The following is a 23,301-nucleotide window of genomic DNA, read 5'->3' as shown; positions in this document are numbered from 1 at the left end:
CAGCCTCGCAAATTATCCTCTGTTGTTTTTTCCATATGTAAAGTACAGTACATGCAGTGTTTTGTAAGCTATATGGACAAAAACGTATTTGCACACCTGCTTGCTAATTGTTTCTTAATAAATAAAGGGAGGGTATTAAAAATATATATTTTTTAAATATAAATTTCTTGCCTCTTAAAGCTCCACTAGGTAGGATTGAGATTTTGTGCTCGTGGGCTCCCCCTACAGTTGTAGAGTGTAATAAGTGTTTCAGGCGGATTTTAGTTTCTCTTTCTCGTTTTCTGTCTTTCACAGACATATTCGGTCTCTCTCCAGCTTCTGTCAGAGTGTCTGTATGTTAGTTTGTAAAGAATGAACCAGTAGTCCTTGTAGAACTGTTAGAACTAAAGGTTGGAAAGCAGGTCGCAGTTCTCGCGAGCGTTGGTCGCGGCCGCCTCGGAAAACTTACAGAGTCTGGTTTGAGCTCAGAGGAGCTCCGGCACAGACACGAGAGCACCGCCATTCCCCCTATTACACCTCAATGCAGCGCTGCAGTGAGTTTCAAGCTGTAATTTTACTTCTTTAAAAAGATCAAAAATCAAGAAAATCCTACCTAGTGCAGCTTTAATGTGTTTAAAAGCATCAGTTGTAAAGTTGCAAAGGGATAGAGTTGTTTTAATGCTATAATCCATATCATGGCATAACTTGACCTAAAAGTGTCTTAAAGTGAAGTCACAAAGACCATCGAAAAATTCATTATGGAACTGGCCCTCATTAGGACTGCCCCAATTTAGTCTCTCGCTCATTCGCTTTGTCTCTCCCTTTCTCGCTCTGTCTCTCTTTCGTGCGCTGTCTCTCCATGTCTCATGCTGTCTCTCCATGTCTCGCACTGTCTCTCCCTTTCTCCCTCTCTCACGCTGTCTCTCCGTCTCTTGCGCTGTCTCTCCCTTTCTCCCTCTCTTGCGCTCTCTCCATCTCTCGTGCGCTGTCTCTCCATCTCCCGTGCGCTGTCTCTCCATCTCCCGTGCGCTGTCTCTCCATCTCTCGTGCGCTGTCGTTCCATCTCTCTTGCGCTGTCGCTCCATCTCTCTCGCGCTGTCTCTCCATCTCTCTCGCGCTGTCTCTCCATCTCTCTCGCGCTGTCTTTCCCTCTTTTGCACTGTCTCTCCCTATCTCGCTGTCTCTCAGTATCTCGTTGTACTCTCTCCTGAGATATTATAATACAGTAAGTCTGCCAGAAGTAAAACAAAAGTAAACCACACTACACTAATATAACTTTATCCCTCCCAAAAAGGAAGGTAACTACCAGCATTTAAAATAATTAATCATGATTTATTATTTATTTTTATGTGGTTGACACCATTTAAAATATTTTTTTATTAAATCTAATGCTGATACTTCATAAAAAGAACTCTTAAAATCTAAAATGCATCCAGCAATATGCTTAGAGAAAAGATTTATAGTATAAGCACTAGTAGTGCTGTTGTTTCTGTGTTTAATAAAGGGCTAAAAACGTTTTAGTTTGCGCAAGAACCGGAAAGAAAAAATTAAATTGTGTAAGAATAATTATTGCTTTTTGTATTTTTTATTTTTTTTTTGGTTACAGTTTAGAAAAAGGCATCAAAAAAAAGTATTGTTTTTGTATTGGTATTGCTATCAAACATTTTAAACAATACCCAGCCCTATTCCTACTTAACGTTGAACGAAAATTACACAAAACTGATCAATGCAGATGAGGTCTGTTCTGATTGGCTGCCCTGATTTGCGCCTGTTCATAAAGCGGTATAGTGTAGTTTGTCTTTATATCTTCAGTGTAAATGTGGAAGGCTGAGCTGTTGAAGGCTAAATATGAGTTTAAATGTAACTATGCTGTATTGCAATTTACTGTGTTACTTGTATAGTTATGTAACTGTATTTTTATATTATGCCTAAATGACGACAGTAATAATTCTCGTCTCCGGGTTAAGGGGCGTGTGGTAGAGGACGGGCGGTTCTTTAGTTCAGTCTGTGTTTTGTGTCTCTCTGTACAGTACGGGTGTTGAAGCTTTTTGAAGAAGTGAAGAAGAGTAGAATGCTGCGTGTCCTTGAACATGGCTGTGTTTGTCATCTTTCATTGTGTTCGTTTTTTCCTAAGAGACATTAAAACCTCCTTCACGTTTACCTCCTCTCTTCTGTTCTCTCTCGCTCTCTCTCTCGCTCTTTCTCTCTCTCGTCTTTCTGTCTGTTTGCTTTGTGGCTCTGCTGTCCGCAGTCTCTTTCCTCTTCATCCTAATATCTTGTCCTGTCCCTCGTCTTATCATTATTTGTTTTTTTCCCCCTCAATTTTCATCAATTCCGCCACACCTCTTCTGTCTTTCTCTCTTCAGTTATCACTTCCTTCTGATTTGTGTACTTTGGCGTTCTCTTAATAACCAGGACTCCTCCAATGCAATCGCAAAGAACATTAAAAACATCATGATGGAACTGGCTCTCATCAGGACTCTCCCTCTCGTGCGGTGTCTCTCGTTGTCTCTCCATGTCTCACTTGCTCTCTCTCTCGCCCTGTCTCTCCGTGTCTCTTGCTCTGTCTCATGCTCTGTCTCTCACTCACTTGCTCTGTCTCTCCCTCTCTAGCCCTGTCTCTCCGTCTCTAGCCCTGTCTCTCCATCTCTCGCTCTCTCTCCGTCTCTCGCTCTGTCTCTCCCTCTCTCGCCCTGTCTCTCCGTGTCTCTCTTGTCCTGTCCCTCGTCTTATCATTATTTGTTTTTTTCCCCCTCAATTTTCATCAATTCCGCCACACCTCTTCTGTCTTTCTCTCTTCAGTTATCACTTCCTTCTGATTTGTGTACTTTGGCGTTCTCTTAATAACCAGGACTCCTTCAGCTCTCCAGACACGGGGCTGCTAATGGCCACTCTGGGTTTTTGTTCTGAGAGTAGAGCTGTGTGAAATGGGCAGAATGACACTTGGTGATTACATTGCCGAACTGCGGTTTCAGTGGGCCTTGAAGTGGCTAAAAAATTAGAGCCTGACTGATAAGAACATGTTGCAGGTGATACAGGTTTTAGGAGCCAGAAAAAATATAACTGATTTCAATGGCTGGAATCATTTTATATTCATGTTTTATGTTTCAATTTTATACTCAGTAGTAGTAACAGGCTTTTACCTACTTTTACCTACTTCTTAAACTCAAAAACAGCAAAAACTCGCAACATGAACCTGTCGTCTGAGTTCATGATAAACGTGACAAACTGAACTTGTGCAAAAGCTCTTGTATAACTCTTATATACGAGCTTTAGTTCAAGAAACATAATTAACACACCCTCAGAAACCCCGTTTTGGGATTTAGGTCCCTCTCTGGTGAGATTAGGTAATTGCACAGAGCGTGTGGGGAAAAAGATCATGCATCTTGGCTTGTTGTTCTCCTCCACCAGTCTTACACACTGCTTTTGGATAACTTTATGCTGCTTTACTCCTGGTGCAAAAATTCAAGCTTGTTCAGCTTGGTGGTTTGATGGCTGTGATCATCCATCTTCCTCTTGATTATATTCCAGAGTCTTTTTTAATTTGGTAAAATCAAAGAAAGTCATCATTTTTAAGTTGTATCTTATTTTTTTTTCCAGAGCTGTAGGTAGGAATTGGGCTGGATCACTCTTGCTCATGTTTCAGTTCTAGCTGCCTCACCATGCTGTGGCTGTGTATGTGAGTCTACGTGTGTGTGTGTGTGTGTGTGCATGCATTTGGGTGAGGGTGGCACCAGCAGGGTGGCAAAGGCTCTTTTTAAGGGAGCACGGCTGAACAAACCGCCTCATGTAGCGAGCAGCCATGGGCCACCGCGCTGATGACTTGATTAGTGTAAATAATCACACTGTACACAGGGCCTCCAGCAACTCATTAAGAGTTATTAGTTACAGAAACATGGGCGGAATAACAAAGTCACCAAGTCTCTCGCGCTCCCTCTCGCCCTCTTCCCTCTCGCTCTAACGTCTCTTTCCTCCGCAGACCCGCGATCAGCCCTCAGTCTTTCATCCCACGCGACGGGCCCGTCTCCATTCTTTCAGCTCCTCTCTTTCTTCTGTCTTTTGCTAAAATTCCACTCATTGTTCCCACTTACCCCTCTGCCACCTGCTCAGTTCAGGAGAGAGATTCTTCTGCCTCATAGAGTTGTCACTCGGATCCTCACGCTCCGCAGCCTGCGCTATCACAGGCACTCTGAAACGGATGAATCTTGCAGGTTTTGAAAGTGATAGCAATTCTAATTTCCTCACCTTGTCGGCAAAGATTAGGCCGCCCAAGAAATTACGGGAGGAAATATAATAAAGTAATGATATGTGGAGATGAGATCAGTGCTTAATCTTCTGTGGCGCTCAGTCGAGTGCGTTTTTCCTGCAACACACAGAGGAGAGTTATAGGTACGCTTCAACCCCTCAGACTTCAGTGTGGAGGAGATAGGGCTGAGCATCCTACTGTATTAGTAATCAGTATCAGTGTGATTAAAGAGAATGAGCTGTGATGACGAAGCAAATTACAGTTCTGTAAAAAAAAAAAAGATTTTTTAATGTTTTCAGATTTCTATTGTTTTTGTTTTATTTTTCTTATTTTTAGGTAAGATTTGGGGATTAAGATTTCTTTTCAAATGTAAGACATTAACTCATATATGTTTTTTGTCTTTAAACTCTACCATGGATAGCATTTTTGCCCAGTCTGACCTTAAATGAGGCAATTTACGCAAGTGAGGCCTCAGTTCTTTTAGGACCTCCTGGGTGAGTTGTCCATGCCCTTTTGCAGGAATTTTCGGTTGGCTGTGTAAGGTTTACCTCTGTTCCATGTTTTCCCTATTTGGCTTAAGTCCCAAAGCCTTAGAAATGACTTTGTAACCTTTTCCAGACTTATAGATGTTAATGACCTTGTTTTCTCATTTGAGGTGTGTGAATATTGAAGAGAATGAGCTGCGATGACGAAGCAAATTACAGTTCTGTAAAAAAAAAAAAAAAAAAAAAAGCATTTGCCCCCCCAACAGATTTCTATTGTATTTGTTTTATTTTTCTTATTTTTAGGTAAGATTTGGGGATCAAGATTTCTTTTCAAATGTAAGACATTTACTCAAATGAGTTTTTTGCCTTTAAGTCCCAAAGTCTTTTCCAGACTTATAGATGTTAATGACCTTGTTTTCTCATCTGAGGTGTGTTAATATTGTGTTCATATCAGTTATAGCTACTGTCAAAGCACACCTGCAGCCTCATAAGAAATTCAGGAGGAATTACACCTGCGTTTTGCATAATTTAGTGTTGCAGAGATGTAAACAAGTAATTTACATTGGTTTGATGTAAGATAGGGCAATGCAGTGACTCCTATAGTCTATTGTCTATTGTCTGCACTTTTTTTTTTTTTTTTGTATTCTATAGCACTGCGTAGCGCTACAACGCAGTTTTCACATTTTAACAGGTATTAGAAAGCACGCTCTCTCTCCTGCTCAGTATTATTGGACACAAATATGGTCATTTCCTTTGTATCCACAGCCAATCACGAAGAAACATGAAGGGGATTTAAACCTAAGCATTAAATCTGATTGGCTGGTGTCAATATATTTTAAAAGCCATTTTCTCAAAATGAGATTCCCACACTCTGAGCCACAAATCCCCCCTTCAGTAGCACTCAGGTACATCACATTTTCTAGTTTTATCCTTGTCTATTTTCTGAAGGATTTTACAGAGGGAATTGATCATGTTTCATTCATTTCCTCAGTTATATTGCCTTCTATGGATAAAAGTTTTATTTCTATGGTGAATGCGATTTTTTTTGTTATTAATTATTTAATCAATCAATTAATCAATCAACTTTTACTTTGGCAACTTTTAATTTTTAGTGTAGCTGAGCATTTACAAATACAGGGATTGACACGACAAAGAAAATAATTGCTACATTTAATCATTAAAAAAACGGTGAATGAAAGATAAAAATAGATAGAAACAAACATAACAATAAAAAAATCATAAAATAATAATAAAGCTGGGTTTAATTGATAAAAAAATAAGATCAAAGGAAGGTAAGATTAATTCAACAAAAAACAGTTAAAATTAAGCAAAAACTTAATAATAATAATAATAATAATAATAATAATAATAATAATAATAATAATAATAATAATAAAAATAAGTTAATAATACAAAAAGAAAAATCTTAATTTTATAGTCTCTTCACAGCCTTGTTTTCTTTTTCTTTCCCGTAAAAAGTCACATGGATTTGTTTGCGAAGCTGGTAGTAACTGTCTCACACATCACAGTACAATTGTTTTTGGTGTAAATATTGTGTGCATCAGTAACGGCTACTGTCACAACACACCTGCAGCCTAATAAGGAATTCAAGTGTTTTGCATAATTCAGTGTTGTAAACAAGTAATTTAGATTGGAAGTGGTTTATTGGAAAATTGGACAATGTAGTAAAAACGGGCAGAAAACGCTTGAAAATTGTTTTTGTTTGTTTTTTGCTCCTCCACAGATGCAAAGCTCACGAGGGTCGATGGGTTGACAGGTTAGCACACAGTGACGAGCAACACAGAGTCTTAATCTATAGCTTTCAATCTCCAAACTGCTCATCTCTACTACATGACCACTAGAGGCATGGTCAATTACCCAGCTATGATCAGCAACCTAATTGAAGCTCAGTGATTACCTGCTCAGCCGAAAAATAGCCTGCTTGCCCTTTTCCATGGCTGCAGCGCACTGTCTGCATGCTGTTGTCTATACCTGGCAACACTAAGTGTGGAAATGGGAGGAAATTGGGGGAATGGTGGTGAGCAGATTCAGGGGCTATATCTCACACAATATATTTTTTATAACATATTTAAACTGTACGGTACATCACATAATCTATCTGAAGCTCTGCTGTCTACGTGTCAATTGCTGTCAATTCTGGGCGACATGTTAAAAATTATAGGATATATGGAATCATACTCATGTTTCTTAATTTTTGGTTTATAAGATATTATTCTAAAACTGTTATGAAAAATATAAAAGCCAGCGCCTGTGGTTGTGTATCAAACACTGACGTTGCCAGGCTGCTGAATCCTGAAGGGTTCTGCTCTTTGTGCTTACTCCATGCTTAGCCAACCTGCTGCTTCCAAATCACTCGTTTTTACTGAAATCCCCCTGCCTGGCCTCTGCCCTCACTTCCTCACTTCCACACACACACTCCAGGCTAAGTCTCCTTATTCCCTCGCTTTGATCCGGCTTAGCTCGCCTCATGCGCGAGGCGCCGTGCATGTTGACCGTGTACCACTTTCTCATGGAAAATCTCTTAAAGCTGTGTTCGGACTTTACAGAACCTTTCTCACGTTATGCTTCTCTGTGTTTTTATTTCACAGAAATAGGATTTGCAATATTTCTGCCTCTTAGGCCTGTCACAGTCATACAAACATGTTACACATATATACATACAGAAAAAAAAGGAAGAGACCACTTCAGTTTCTGAAACAGTTTCTCTGATTTTGCTATTTATAGGTACTTTTTTACTTTTATGCATGATTCAAAATATTTTTTTACAAATAAAAAAAAACTTAAAATCGTGGTGTGCAATGCGTTTTGCCCATTCTTCTTTGCAAAACAGCTCAAGCTCAGTCAGATTAGATGAAGAGCGTTTGTGAACAGCAGTGTTCAGATCTTGCCACAAGTTCCCAATTGGGTTTAGGTCTGTTTTGTTTTAAACCATTTCATTGTAGCCCTGGCTTTATGTTTAGGGTCATTGTCCTGCTGGAAGGTGAACCTCCGCCCCAGTCTCAAGTCTTTTGCAGACTCCATTAGGTTTTCTTTCAGGATATGCCGTGTATTTCAACTCTGAACAACTTTCCTTTCCCTGCTGAAGAGAAGCATCCCCAGAGCGTGATGCTGACACCACCATGTTTCACAGTGGCGATGGTGTGTTCAGATCAGAGTGATGTGCAGTGTTAATTCTCCGCCACACAGTTCAATTTTGGTCTCATCTGACCACAGCACCTTGTTCCATATTAGCTGTGTTCCCAAAAAACTGCAAACAGGAATTTTTAATGTTTTCTTTTAACAATAGCTTTCTTCTTGCCGCTCTTCCATAAAAAACATTTTTGCAGTGCATGGCTAATAGATGTCCTGTGGACAGCTTCCCCCACCTGACCTGTGGATCTCTGCATTTCATGCAGAGTCACCATGGGCCTCTTAGCTGCATCACTGTTCAGTGCTCTTCTTGTTTGGCATGTAAGTTTAGGTGAACGGTGAAAGCGGAGAGAGTGTGCAGTTCTAGCGCAGAAAAACGGGCCAAAGAGTCTAAAAGCTGAGAGAGTGCGCAGTTCTAGCGCAGAAAAACGGGGCAAAGAGTCTAAAAGCGGAGAGAGTACGCAGTTCTAGTCAGAAAAATGGGCCAAAGAGTCTAAAAGCGGAGAGAGTGCACAGTTCTAGCGCAGAAAAACAGGCCAAAGAGTCTAAAAGCGGAGAGAGTGCGCATTTCTAGCGCAGAAAAACGGCCCAAAGAGTCTAAAAGTTGCCGCAATTAAGGAGTTTAATATTAAGAGACATCATGAACTGAAACATCAATTTGAAAAATCTTAGTTTACACAATGCTGTCAAATACAGATAAAGATAGTAAGTCAAGTAAAATGATGTGTAGATGGAATAATCAGGAAAAAAATATTATTTAAAGTGGTATATTTCATTATTTGTTTTGTTACAGAGTCTGTGGCCCGTGACTTCATATATATTTCTCCTTCTGGCCCCCAACAAAAAAAAGTTTGGACACACCTGACCTAAATAATCATTAGTTGCAGCCCTAATACAAATTAACGGGACCCCCTGAAGCAGCCTGAGCTGCTTACCAGCGAGCTATAGAAGAGCCACACTATGATATTAATGCTCATTTGATATTAATGCACAAATGTGGGATATCAAAACGGCTGCGCACCCAGAGAACTTTCAGACAACCAGAGTGAATTAAAACTTTAATGAAAACACTTGTCCATACGGGGCCGGGCAGCAAGGCGGAAACGAACAGCGAGCGGCTCTAAAGAGCTTCCATATTTCAAAGCAGCCGAATAGCGCTTCCTTTAAATGCTAGAACATGGGTTTTAACCACTGCTTCATCCCGCATCATTTCTCTCTCTCTCTCTCTCTCTCTCTCTCTCTCTCTCTCTCTCTGTTTCTCTCTCTCTTTCTGGATATTTCTATTCGATGGCCTGTCCCAAATCTAATCTCCTTCCCCCGCTCTCCCATCAGCTCCCCAGTCATCTCTCACCTCTGCTGGGGAGAGATTTTTAGGCAGGCTAATGGCCTCGTGACCCTCATCTTACACTGCGCTGTACTGACGAGCCACAGACACTTCCTTAATGGAAGTGTAAAATATTGAAAAACTTCTATTAGTGACGTAACATTGCCTTCATTTTCCATCACCCCCGTGCCATCCTTCCTTTCTCCTCTTTCTTTACTGCCTGCTTTCTCTCTGCTACAGTGTTTTGCAGCTGAGGCGTCAGTGTAGATATAGCTTTAACCCGCAGTCAGAGTACATAAATGCACTTTGTGCTTAAGAAAGGCTTAAGAAAATGGTAGGACCAAGACTAGAATGGAAAATCTTGGCAACCAGGGTCATCTGGGCACAGTTGTTTATCGCTTTGCTTAGGGATGCAGCAAAATGCAAGGTTTGGACCCAAAATGAAACCGAACAAAATTAAACATTTGGTTGAAAGCTGTATAACTTAGAATTCACTTGCATAAATTTTTTACTGTTTGATAAATAGATGTCCTTTATATAAAAACAAATATGTTTTTGAAAAAACTAAAAACAACAAAAAAACTATAACTAAATAACAAAACTACAATTATACCAGCAGAAGCACAATACATGGAGCTACCTCAATAATTCTGCTTTCATCATGTTTTAATTTCTTTAAGCAGTTATGTTTTAATTACACATTTAACTGCGTATTCTTTTTTTCTAAAATTGAAAATTAAGCATTAGGTGCATAATGATATACTAGTGCATCTCAAAATATTTGAATACTATTAAAAAAAATACTTTATTTCAATAATTAATTTCAAAATGTGAAACTCATATATTATATAGATGTATTTCACACAGAGTGATCTATTTTAAGTGTTTATTTCTTTTATTGTTAATGATTATGGCTTACAGCCAATGAAAACCCAAAAATCACTCTCTCTGAAAATCTGAATAATATATAAGAGCAATTGGTACTTTTGACAGTGTGGGCAGTGTGCCAAGTCCTGCTGGAAAATGATATCCTCATCGTCTATGAAGTGCTGTAAGATTTTGCGGGAAAACAAAACTGCACTGACTTTAGACTTGATAATAAAACACAGTGGATCAACACCAGCAGATATCAGACATGTTTCTCCAAACCATCACTGATTGGTGGAAACTTCACACTAGACCTCAAGCAGTTTGTACTGTGTGTCTCTCTCCACTCTTCCTCCAGACTCTGCTCCTTTGATTTCCTTTAAATGAAATGTAAAATTTACTGATGATTAGTGATGGTTTTATGGAGAGACATGTCATCTGCTGGTGTTGATCCACTGTGTTTTATTATCAAGTCTAAAGTCAGTGCAGAGTTTGTTTTCCCAGAAAATCTTACAGCATTTTATGCTTCCCTCTGCTGACAACCTTTAAGGTGATGCAGATTTCATTTTCCAGCAGGACTTGGTACACTGCCCACACTGCCAAAAGTATTGGACTTGAATTCACATGTGAAAGTTCATAGAGGTTGACGTGTAGTTTTGCACCTGATATGTAGTAATTCACTCTGCGAGTCCGCAGTGCAGTAGCGCTCATCACAGCCAGTTCAATTTAAAGCTAACGTAATTCCTCTCCTGAATTTCTGCTGACAGAAGCTCCTCTGACCAGGCCTCTGTTCTTGGTGGTCATTCACCTAGCAAGATTTATTCCAGTCTTTTTACTTTTCTACTTCTCTTTTATTCCCTCTTTTTTTACCACGACTCATGTTCTTCAGCGAGTTCTTTTCTATATTTATTTCCTTCTTCTCTGTAATGTCTTAATCATATCGTTCGCTGGGCCAGTCAGAGAGCACACTCTCTTAGTGGCTTAGTGTAGCATTATGAGCAGACTTACTCAGAGGCCTTTAAGAATATGGTCTAAAGTAATGCAGAAAGAAGAACTCTTTCCTTCAGCTCTTCTTATTGTGAGCTGAACATTTGTTTTTATATTAATTTTTAAATTTTTCTTCCATTTTTCTCCAAATTTGTCTGGCCAATTGTCCCACCCATTCAGGTGCTACTTATCTACTTAGCTGTATATCCCCCATCACAGGTAATGCCACAACACAAGGAGGCTGAAGACCAGTACACCCCTTATCTGACACATATGAAGTCAGACTCTGCCTCTTTTTTTTTTTTGCACAGTGTGCTCGGAGGAAAGCGCAGTGACTCACAGCTCGCAGTTCAGATACATCAGCTCACAGGTGCCTTGTGCTTTTCGACATCACCCTAGGATTGATAAGGAGGAAGGGCGCCATCTACAGGCTGGAGGTAGATCTAGGCAGGCTGGAGGTAGATCTAGGCAGGCTGGAGGTAGATCTAGGCAGGCTGGAGGTAGATCTAGGCAGGCTGGAGGTTGATCTAGGCAGGCTGGAGGTTGAGCTAGGCAGGCTGGAGGTTGAGCTAGGCAGGCTGGAGGTTGAGCTAGGCAGGCTGGAGGTTGAGCTAGGCAGGCTGGAGGTTGACCTAGGCAGGCTGGAGGTTGACCTAGGCAGGCTGGAGGTTGATCTAGGCAATCTGGAGGTAGAGCGAGGTCGATTGGAGGCAGAGCGAGGTCGATTGGAGGCAGAGCGAGGTAGTTTATGGTAGAGGTTCACCTGAGACTTAGCCTAAAAAAAGAGTGCAGCCAGAACAGAAGGGTGTTTGAGGACTGTTGATATGTAAAAGTGATATTGCACATCCTACACCCCTAGTGGCAGGCCCAGTTCCCAGTGAATGAAGTGCATGACTCCTCTGATCTCTGACTCCGTTTCAGGGCTCTGATCGGCAGGGCGGCGAGGAAGACGGCACGGCGAACGGTTCCTTCGACAAACAGAATAAAGAGGGCGAGGTTGATCTAGGCAGGCTGGAGGTTGACCTAGGCAGGCTGGAGGTTGACCTAGGCAGGCTGGAGGTAGAGCGAGGTCGATTGGAGGCAGAGCGAGGTAGTTTATTGCAGAGGTTCACCTGAGACTTAGCCTAAAAAAAAGAGTGCAGCCAGAACAGAAGGGTGTTTGAGGACTGTTGATATGTAACAGTGATACTGCACATCCTACACCCCTAGTGGCAGGCCCAGTTCCCAGTGAATGAAGTGCATGACTCCTCTGATCTCTGACTCCGTTTCAGGGCTCTGATGGGCAGGGCGGCGAGGAAGACTGCACGGCGAACGGTTCCTTCGACAAACAGAATAACGAGGGCAAGCTCATTAAAGGTAAGATTGGGTCACACGCCTTGATAAATGTGCCTTCAGGAAGCAGACGAGCCGTCTGATTTAAATTAAAGTATAAAAAAAGAGAACCGCAGTCCCGCACTGCCACAATTAGTCTCTCTCTAACTTGGTTAATTGTTACTGTTGTCCTGAATATTCGCCTGTTTAATGCGGTTACTCGAGGGGGAGCGGAGTGTCATTGCGAGGTTGTCACAGTGTTAGCGCGCTCGTCGGGGTGAGCTATGAGCCGGCCCGTAATGATCCTGTCTTTGGTCCTAATGACCATCGGTGCGGGGCGCATTTTCTGCCCGGCGAGGAAGGTTAATGGCCATGCCTAAATGAGACAGATTTAGTCATAACACTGTACTTGTGCTTGATGTCTCGTTTCCCAGCGTCCTTTGCGCCCATCTGCTTCGCGATAAAGTACAAAGAGAACGACATGCTGCCTCTGGAAAAGAACCGCGTGCGGCTGGATGACGACTCGGACGAGGACAGGGAGAAGCAGGAGCAGCTGGAGGGGGCGGAGCAGGCCGTGGCAGGGCTGGAGATGCATCGGGAAGCTCTGGTTGCCCCCCAGCCTGAAGAGCAGAAGAAGCCCACGCTGTCTCTCGAGGAGCTGGAGGCCAAGCAAGGTAGCTACCCAAGCTTCCAACCTTCCCAACCACTCCAAACCTCAACACACCCCCACATACTGTACATACACACACACACACACCAACGCACAAACACAAACACACATTCTCATAGCTTAAGGCAAATCATCCTCATACTCTGATCCACGGGGAAAATGTGTTGCTAAAGAAAAACCTCACACTAGGTTAGGGTTAGGATCTTGGCCTACAGCTCAAGCTCTGCCTGAAGCCTTATTATTTATTTTCTCTCTCTTTATGTAGGTGAAGCTTCTAGCTTGCCTCTGCCAGTACCTAATTTTCTTTACAGTGAACGGCAGCCAGCGCACCTTCCTTCAGCTGCCAATTAATGCATTTTATATTTCCGCTGTGCCGACAGAACACAAAAGTCAACTAGGAAGTTACATAATCACCTCCTCATTTATTTAATCATACCTTATTGAGGAGCGGCGTGGCTATTCTCAGCAAACTGCGCTGAAGCGCTGTGTAGGCTGAAAGGGACAAGAAGCAATTTGTTGAACGTTATGAAAATCACTCTCGGTGATGAATGACTTTGCTATAGGATTATCTAGAATTAGATGCAGTCGCAGCTCACTTTTTCCACTTCTAACAGTAGCTGCTTACTAGCATATTGTTATGCTGTTGCTGCTGCAGGTTTTCACTCTAGCCAGGTAGACATCTAACCAGTTGTTTAGACCAATTGTCTGAGACCGACTGATTACACAAGTGCACAAGTGTGTGTTTCTGTTTCTGCTCGATAGGAATGAACACCTGCAGCCGCACTGACCATTTTTCACGAGTCTGTTGGTTCTAAAGTCAGTTTTTTTCTTTTTTTTTTTTTTCTGAAGTCAGTTTTTTTCATGTTCTTGAATCTGTTGTTTCTGGAGTCAGTTGTTCCTTGAGTTTGTTGTTTTTGGAGTCAGTTCTTTACATTTTCTGGAGTTGGTTGTTTCTGGAGCCAGTTATTATATATATTTTTTAATAATGTCTTTTTATTTTACGGAGTTGGTTTTTTCTGGAGTCAGTTTTTTTTAATAATCTCTGTTTTTATTTTCTGAGGTTGGTTGTTTCTGGAGTCAGTTATTATATATATATATTTTTTTTAATGTCTGTTTATTTTCTGGAGTTGGTTGTTTTCATTTTCTAAATTCGGTTGTTTCTGGAGTTAATTGTTTTCTTTTTCTAGATTCAGTTGTTTCTTCAGCCTGTTGTTTCTGGAATCAGTTTGCTTCATTTTTTGGAGTCAGTTGTTTCTGGAGTCAGTTGTTTCTGGAGTCAGTTGTTTCTGTTATATAAAGTCAGTGCAGTGTTTGTTTTCCCAGAAAATCTTACAGCACTTTGTTTCCCTCTGCTGACAACTTTTATAGAGATGCAGATTTCATTTTCCAGCAGGACTTGGCACACTGCTAAAAGTTCAAATTGGTCTTATGTAATTTCTGAGTTTTAATTGGCTGTAAATCACAATCGTCAACAATGCAATAAACAAATCCTTAAAATAGATCACTCTGTGTGTAACTTTATATAATATAGAAGTTTTACATTTTGAACCAAATTACTAAAATAAGTAATAATATTCTATTTTTTTTTAGATGTACAAGTACAGCCATTGATTTGACTCTTATGTGTAAGAAATGCTCATTTTTACTTCAGTGAAGTTCACGATAAAACGCTTTTAAAGCTTCTGATCCAGAAAGGTTGGAAGACAGCAAGAAGATATTTAAAGACTTGGAGGAAATTCAGCACAGTGTACTCTCTCCTTAGAAGTAGGCGTCTGTAAAGATCAGCGCAGGGCAGTAGTTGTTTGTAGAACTCATACACTACTGATCAAAAGCCTCAGGGTCACTGCTAAAGGATATCCAGGGTTTTTACACTTCATCATGATGATTCTACAAGAAAAAAAAGATTGATGAGGGGAGCTTATTACAGGAAACTGCATGAAATCACAAATAAGTTAAAATGAATCAAGAGAAAAAATCCATTAATAAATAAATCATAGGTTTTAACAATTTAAGCACACACACTGTTCTGCCTAATGATGCAAGCAGAGCAGAATTAAAGTCAATTTTCTTGGTTTGTTTCATTTGCTTTTCCTCATAAGGTTTTGCTACCTGAATAATTCCGGATGTTTTTTGTATATTTTCTGTTTTCTGTCTGAGGTTGCGAGGTTAAAAGATCTGAAAACCAAATAGGATTCCTGCTTCGTTTCTTCTGTTAAAGTTAATACAGAAATTTCAATGAAGAAAAGGTGTAATTGGTAGTTACAAGATTCTCCAAGCTAGTATCCGTGTTTTAAAGGCAGTGTTTAAAGTCTAGCGTAGCCAGTAGATCAAGAGATGAAGAAGAAACATTCTAATCATTTAGTAGGAGGTCCCTGACCTTTTTAGCTGTGCAAGCCTCTAGAAATTAAAAGCTATTTTAATCCACATTTTGTATATTTGAATTAAAGTTACTTGACTTTTAATAAACTTAATATATTTATTTGGCTTTAAATTAATATAATAATTGACTTTTTTTGTCTTCTGAACTATGAGTTGAATCAATCAGTTGGTTTGATAATTGATTTTTGAAGTCAGTTTTTGTTTTCTGGTGCCAGTTGTTTGCTGGAGTCGTCTTTTTTTTTCTGAAGTCTTTTTTTTATTCACTGTAGCTAGTTTGTGTTTTCTGGAGTCTGTTTGTGTTTTCTGGAGTCTGTTTGTGTTTTCTGGAGTCAGTTGTTTCTGGAGTCTGTTTGTGTTTTCTGGAGTCAGTTGTTTCTGGAGTCTGTTTGTGTTTTCTGGAGTCAGTTGTTTCTGGAGTCTGTTTGTGTTTTCTGGAGTCTGTTTGTGTTTTCTGGAGTCAGTTGTTTCTGGAGTCTGTTTGTGTTTTCTGGAGTCTGTTTGTGTTTTCTGGAGTCAGTTGTTTCTGGAGTCTGTTTGTGTTTTCTGGAGTCAGTTGTTTCTGGAGTCTGTTTGTGTTTTCTGGAGTCAGTTGTTTCTGGAGTCTGTTTGTGTTTTCTGGAGTCAGTTGTTTCTGGAGTCTGTGTTTTCTGGAGTCTGTTTGTGTTTTCTGGAGTCTGTTGTTTTCTGGAGTCTGTTTGTGTTTTCTGGAGTCTGTTGTTTTCTGGAGTCAGTTTGTGTTTTCTGGAGTCTGTTGTTTTCTGGAGTCTGTTTTCGTTTTCTGGATTCTGTTTTTTTTTTTTTTTTTTCCCCTGGAGTTAGTTGTTTCTGGAGTTTTGTGACGTAAAGTATGAACCAGGCATTATTTTTACACATTTTACGGTAAAAACACTGTTTAGCATAATTCCAACCCTTTTCCAGGTTTCAATGTCCAGGTTAAGAGCTCCTGACCTAGTGGTGTTATTAAAATGGGAATTAAAATGTTTTTTAATAATATTAAAATCTTATGTTGCAGCGACATGGTATTCCTAATTAATTGGCAGAATGGCACCAAAGAATAAAGCAATAAAAGCGAAACTTAATGTGAAGCACTGCTTTTTAGCGATTGTGTGTCACAGGTATAAACAGTTCAAAATAATGATCAGATTTGGTTAGAAAATAAAAAAGTTGGGCCACTTTGTTTGCATTCCCTCAGGCTTGGGGAATGTAAGTGTTAAATGTTCATCGTGCAGTGTGTCTCTCTCTCTTTCATTTAAACTTGGCAGAAGTGTCTGGAATCCCTCAAATAATTGAGGTGAATTTGAGGATTTTATTTAATGAGCTTGTTGTTTTTTAGTCTCAGTTTCGTTTTTGTTTTCATCATAAGATCTGTCTATCAGTCTGACAGCCCTGCTTTTTTTATTAATATTTTGCATTTATATATTTATTTTTATATCTTTTTTGCACTTGTCTGTGTAACAGTTATACTGCAGGGACGTGTGCTCTAATTAATTTTGTTTTAAACTGAGGTGTTTGTTTTAATTGGAGGTGAGATTGTTGTACTTTGCTGGAAAAAAAGGAAAAGAAAATCTGTGCATTTATTTGCATTGCTTTCATGTGTTTTATTTTATATTTAACTTTATTTCTCTGTGCTCTGCTGCTGGGTGTGTCGAAGAGACGCAGTGGGGAAACTGTGTGGACTTGAGTTAAATAATACTGAATATGTTAGACTGAAAAAGTTAAGAGGGCATCCATCTTGCTTCCGGAGTGATCAAGAGGCCCTTTAATTAGGCATTTAAATGGCTTTTTAAATGGTAAATAAGAGCATTTTTTCTGGGATTAAAAGCGTAAATTCAGCTGTAACTGGAAATATCTGTGCAAAACTGTGTTGGACTGAGGTGCACAGCTTTTTGAAACGTACGTTTTATGTGGATGAAGGCCATGTGGTTACCTAGTGTTTACTCCTGCCCCCTATCCCCTCGCACTACCCCTCCCCATCACGCTTCTTAGGCAGCAGCAGCCTGTCACTCACACAGATACAAACACAGAGACAGCGCTGTGTATCTACTTCTTGTGTCAAAAATCAAAACATTGCAACATGACGTGTATAATTTAATTGCCTTAAATGACTATTGCACACGCGCACATCGTGATGATGATGCTTCAACGATATATCGTGCAGCCTCTGAAGGAGGAGGGGTATGTATCATTAGTAATTTTTCTTAACAGGCGAGGCTGACCCGCTGGTCGTCGTGTTGCACGTTGACTGTGAAGGCAGGTATTGAAATGGAACTGCACGCATTGGGAGGGTGAGTCATGTTATATAATGGATCTCACTGGCTGAATCTGAATGGGACCCTCACCAGTGGCACCAGCTGCCCTTCTAAATGAAGTGGGAGTTTGTCGGAGGGTTAAATGGAAGGAAGGACACCTCTCAGTCAGACCCCGGCTCATCTCACTCCCAGCTCATCCTTCACCACAGTTCAGGCTGGGGACAAACGCCCTCATAAGAATGCAGATCCTGTTATTCCTCCATAATGAATTAGGCATTTCGAAGCTGATCTTATCTGACTAATTCTACTGTATAACCACCGGCACAGAGTGTGCCATCCATCTCCGGCTCCGGAACGCTCCATCACGCGCCTCAGACTTGATATGCCTGACAGCGGCCTCAGCCGAAGATCCGTTATTCGACGGAACGCCGGGCTAATTAGTGCACCAAGACGAACGCCACGGCAGGGCTGAATAAGGCTGGGAGAAAGTGAAACAAATGGCACTGCAGCGAGGCAGCCCTCAGTCAGTGGCACACTGGGTTAGACTGCAGGACTATTGATTGGCCCCGAGCTGCCTAATCTGTATCGATGGACTGTAAAAGGATCACAGTCGCATGCTGTGATTACTGATGCCTGGATTCGGCTACCGCTTCCCTCCAGCCCTTATATCTTCTTTATGAGCTTATGCACTACTTACCAAACACAAGGCAGCGGCAGGCCTGTGGGGGTGGAATAAGGAACTGCATCTTGTTTGTGAAGTGTTGGGTGCGGCTTATCAGCTTATTTTCGTTTCTCTCTTTTTAAGCATATAAGCATATAGAGCAGGGGTGTCCAACCTTTTTTTGTTGGGGGACAGAAGGAGAAATATATTTGAAGTCACAGGCCACAGACTCTATAATAAAACAAATAATGAAATATACCACTTTAAATAATACATTTTCCTGATTACTTTCATTTACACACCATTTTACTTGACTTACTATCTTTATCTTTGACAGTGTTGTGTAAACTAAGATTTTTCAAATTGATGTTTCATTTCATGATGTTTCTTAATATTAAACTCCTTAATTACGGCAACTTTTAGACTCTTTGGCCCGTTTTTCTTCGCTAGAAATGCGCACCCTCTCTGCGTTTAGACTCTTTGGTCCGTTTTTCTGCGCTAAAACTGCGCAGCCTCTCCGCTTTTAGACTCTTTGGCCCGTTTTTCAGCGCTAAAACTGCGCAGCCTCTCCGCTTTTAGACTCTTTGGCCCGTTTTTCTGTGCTACAACTGAGCACTCTCTCCGCTTTTAGACTCTTTGGCCCGTTTTTCTGCGCTAGAAATGCGCACTCTCTCCGCCTTTAGACTCTTTGGCCCGTTTTTCTGCGCTACAACTGAGCACTCTCTTTTAGCTTTTAGACTCTTTGGCCTGTTTTTCTACGCTAAAATTGCGCAGCCTCTCCGCTTTTAGACTCTTTGGCCTGTTTTTCTGTGCTACAACTGAGCACTCTCTCCGCTTTTAGACTCTTTGGTCCGTTTTTCTGCGCTAGAACTTAACACCCTCTCCGCTTTTAGACTCTTTGGCCCGTTTCTGACACCTAGCGTTCAAACTTTGAATCTCATATTATAAAAACCTGCTTAACAGTGGGCCAACTTTCATTCTATTTCTAAAATACCGTAGTTTGGACACTCCTGACAAAGAGCTATAGAAATGCTATTATCCATAGAAGACTCCACATGAGGTAGAGGTCATACACTTTATAGTACCTAACCAAAAAAAGAGTCTCCACCTGGATTTAAGTAAGTAAATGATGTGGGGTTGGTTGTTGCTGCAGTTGGTCTGCAGGTTTAGGTTCAGCAACAGTATGTGCTGAAAGAATGAGGTCAGCTGACTACCTGAATATACTGAATATAGACCAGGTGGTTATTCCATCAATGGATTTATATTTCTTCCCTGATGATACACACAGCCATATTCCAAGATGACAATGTCAGGATTCATGAGGCTGGAATTGTGAAAGAGTGCAGAGTTCAGGGAGCATGAGATCATCATGTTCATTTTCACACATGGATTGAGAGAGTTCACCACAGAATCCAGACCTTAACCTCATTGAGATTCTCAAGTGTGATGTGCTGGAAAAGTGCTGCTTCATACCTGAGTTTGGTGGGTCACCACGAATTTAATTTTGTCTGGTCTTGTCTTCTAGTTCTCCTGATCTCCAGTCCAGATGTTTGTGGACCCACTTTAGAGACTTTTGATAGTGGACAGAGTGCATGGGCACTCTGACTGCTCTGTCAAGTCTTTGAGACTTGATTTTGAGTGCCATGGTAGCCTTTCTGTTGGTTCAACCTTGATAGAACAGCCTTTGTTGGAATGTTCACACATTTTTGAGTCACTGATTTGGACCACTCTCTGTTGGTACCCACCACTGCTGATGAGGAACACTCCATACCATCCAACCTTGACCTTTAGGATATGCCTCACAGTTGCCTGTATGACCATTCCTTCTGCATACAACAGATTAACTGTGAAAACAAACTCCTTTCCTGTTTCCTTATGGTTCTTGACTGTGACCGATTGGTTGGCGGGCCATTACACACCTTATCATTGCACCCCTTGCAACTGTGCCACATGTGTTCTCACAGATTTCAGCCTAGAATTCAGTCACTAGGAAAAAATTAAGCATTAAGAATTTTAAGTAGCGTAATTAGACCTTTGGAAATATCACAACATGACTAAATATAGGAAGCTATTCCATTATAAAGGTGGCTCCCAGCAACAAGCTGAGTCCTCTCCATCATCTGATACTGTCACACAAATAAATGTCAGGCTGCCTCCAAAGAAAACTTCCTTTCAGCCATTGAGGTCCAACCTCAGGTGGTACAGTGCAGCTTAATGCGTTTTTAGGCGCCTGCGACTTTGCTTTGACTTTGTATGCAGTTTTGTCTGGCTGAACAGCGGAGTAAATGGTCCTCCTATCTCAGCTTATTTTCTCAGTCAAAGCTGCTGCCACATCACACACTCTTAGGCTTCAGAGCTGGCTGGCTAAACACTGGGCTGTAGGTGTGTAAGTGCTGAAATGGTAGCTTTAACAGCACTGCTCTTTTCGCTAAGAGAGAGCGCGAGAGGGTTGGCATAAGCCCTTTCCATTTGAAATCGGTGTTATTTTGAAATGAAAATGAAAGTTGAGATAAAATGTCAGGCAGAAGTGTGCCCCGCGGAAACGTCTCGTCATGAGATCCGGCAAAAAGTTGTGTACAAAGACAAATACTGCATCGAAACGGCTGCGTATCTGTGTTTTATCTGCATTATGTAGAGTTTCTACCTTAACATCAGCAACAACAGCTTCAAAAGTATTGCCTTACTGACTGTAACAGAGAATAGAGCCACTTTTATCACCACTCTGGGTTCAGCAGTAAGAGTCTTCAGTAACTCCGGCAAAGAAGGCAGGAAAATACTTGCAAGATAGACGTAGAGAACACTGTATAAACCATCATACGAGTCCAACTAGTGTAAAATCCTGTAATTGTACTCTACCGCCTCAGCCCACATACTTCTTTTGCTTTTTTTAAACAGTTCTGTGTCTCTCAGCTTGTCCAGAAATGCATGTGTAAAGCTTTTCCTTTACTGCCTCACTTCATGCTGTGCTTTAATTCATATGTAAAGGAATGATCCCACAGGTGCTTCTTAAAAAAAATCGAAGATCATTGGAAAGTTACTTTATTTCAGTAATTAAGTTCAAAAAGTGAAATTCATATATTATATAGATTTATTAAACACAGAGTGGTCTATTTTAAGGCTTTATTTTTATATTGTTGATGTTTATTGCTTATAGCCAATAAAAAACCCAAACTCAGTATGTCATAAAAAAAAAATATATATTATCTAAGACCAATTTGCACTTCTATCCGTGTGGGCACTGTGCCAAGTCCTGCTGAAGGGGGGAGAAAAAAACATATATATATATATATATATATATATATATATATATATATATATCTATATACAGTTGTGGTCAAAAGTTTACATACACTTGTAAAAAAACATAATGTTATGGCTGTCTTGAGTTTTCAATAAGTTCTACAACTCTTATTTTTCTGTGATAGAGTGATCGGAACACATACATGTTTGTCACAAAAAACAGTCATAAAATTTGGTTCTTTCATAAATTTATTATGGGTCTGCTGAAAATGTCACCAAATCTGCTGGGTCAAAAATATACATACAGCAACATTAGTATTTGGTTACATGTCCCTTGGCCATTTTCACGGCAACTAGGCGCTTTTGGTAGCCATCCACAAGCTCCTGGCAAGCTTCAGGTCGAATGTTTGACCACTCTTCTTGACAGAATTGGTGCAGTTCAGCTAAATGTGATGGTTTTCTTGCATGAACCCGTTTCTTTAGCACTGTCCACATGTTCTCAATGGGGTTTAAGTCAGGACTTTGGGAAGGCCATTCTAAAACCTTAATTCTAGCCTGGTTTAGCCATTCCTTTACCACTTTTGATGTGTGTTTTGGGTCATTGTCTTGTTGGAACACCCAACTGCGCCCAAGACCCAACCTTCGGGCTGATGGTTTTAAGTTTTCCTGCAGAATTTGGAGGTAATCCTCCTTCTTCATTATCCCATTTACTTTCTGCAAAGAACCAGTTCCACTGGCAGCAAAACATCCCCAGAGCATAATACTACCACCACCATGCTTGACAGTAGGCATTGTGTTCCTGGGATTAAAGGCCTCACCTTTTCTCCTCCAAACATATTGCTGGGTGTTGTGGCCAAACAGCTCAATTTTTGTTTCGTCTGACCAGAGAACTTTCAGAGAAGGTTTTATCTTTGTCCATGTGATCAGCAGCAAACTTCAGCCGAGTCTTAAGGTGCCTTTTCTGGAGCAAGGGCTTCTTTCTTGCACGGCAGCCTCTCAGTCCATGGCGATGTAAAACACGCTTGACTGTGGAGACTGACACCTGTGTTCCATCAGCTTCCAAATCCTTGCAGACCTGCTTCTTGGTGATTCTTGGTTGACTCTTGACCATCCTGACCAATCTCCTCTCGGCAGCATGTGATAGCTTGCGTTTTCTTCCTGATCGTGGCAGTGACACAACTGTTCCATGCACTTTATACTTGCGTATAATTGTCTGCACAGTTGCTCTTGGGACCTGTAGCTGCTTTGAAATGGCTCCAAGTGACTTCCCTGACTTGTTCAAGTCAATAATTCGCTTTTTCAGATCCACACTGAGTTCCTTTGACTTTCCCATTGTAGCTTTTGTAGCTGAGTCTAATCACTGGGTCAAATGAGCCCTATTTAAATGGGCTCATGAGAAGTCAACAGCTGTAGTCAATCAGAATCACTTACAAGAAGTGAAGAGGCCATGACATGAAGCTAATTTGATTGACACAACTCGCTACATCACCAAAATTGACAAATTTTGTTGCTGTATGTATATTTTTGACCCAGCAGATTTGGTGACATTTTCAGCAGACCCATAATAAATTTATGAAAGAACCAAATTTTATGACTGTTTTTTGTGACAAACATGTATGTGTTCCGATCACTCTATCACAGAAAAATAAGAGTTGTAGAACTTATTGAAAACTCAAGACAGCCATAACATTATGTTTTTTTACAAGTGTATGTAAACTTTTGACCACAACTGTATATACATGAATAAATAATA

At 40.6% G+C, this 23,301-nt stretch overlaps 1 protein-coding gene across 1 annotated transcript in view; it reads left to right on the top strand.

Annotated features, from left to right (window-relative positions):
• The window catches only part of LOC103041651 (splicing factor SWAP), a 209,652-nt gene that overhangs the window by 74,695 nt on the left and 111,656 nt on the right, over nucleotides 1-23,301 (top strand). Inside the window, exons 11-12 of the mRNA XM_022676513.2 lie at nucleotides 12,310-12,394; nucleotides 12,784-13,023. Coding sequence (XP_022532234.2) covers nucleotides 12,310-12,394; nucleotides 12,784-13,023 — 325 coding nt within the window. The remainder of the gene's footprint in view (nucleotides 1-12,309; nucleotides 12,395-12,783; nucleotides 13,024-23,301) is intronic.

This window comes from Astyanax mexicanus, chromosome 17 (genome assembly GCF_023375975.1).
Source record: "Astyanax mexicanus isolate ESR-SI-001 chromosome 17, AstMex3_surface, whole genome shotgun sequence".
NCBI lineage: Eukaryota > Metazoa > Chordata > Actinopteri > Characiformes > Acestrorhamphidae > Astyanax > Astyanax mexicanus.
The sequence above is the reverse complement of the archived record's forward strand: the minus strand, read 5'-3'. Positions and strand labels throughout refer to the sequence as shown.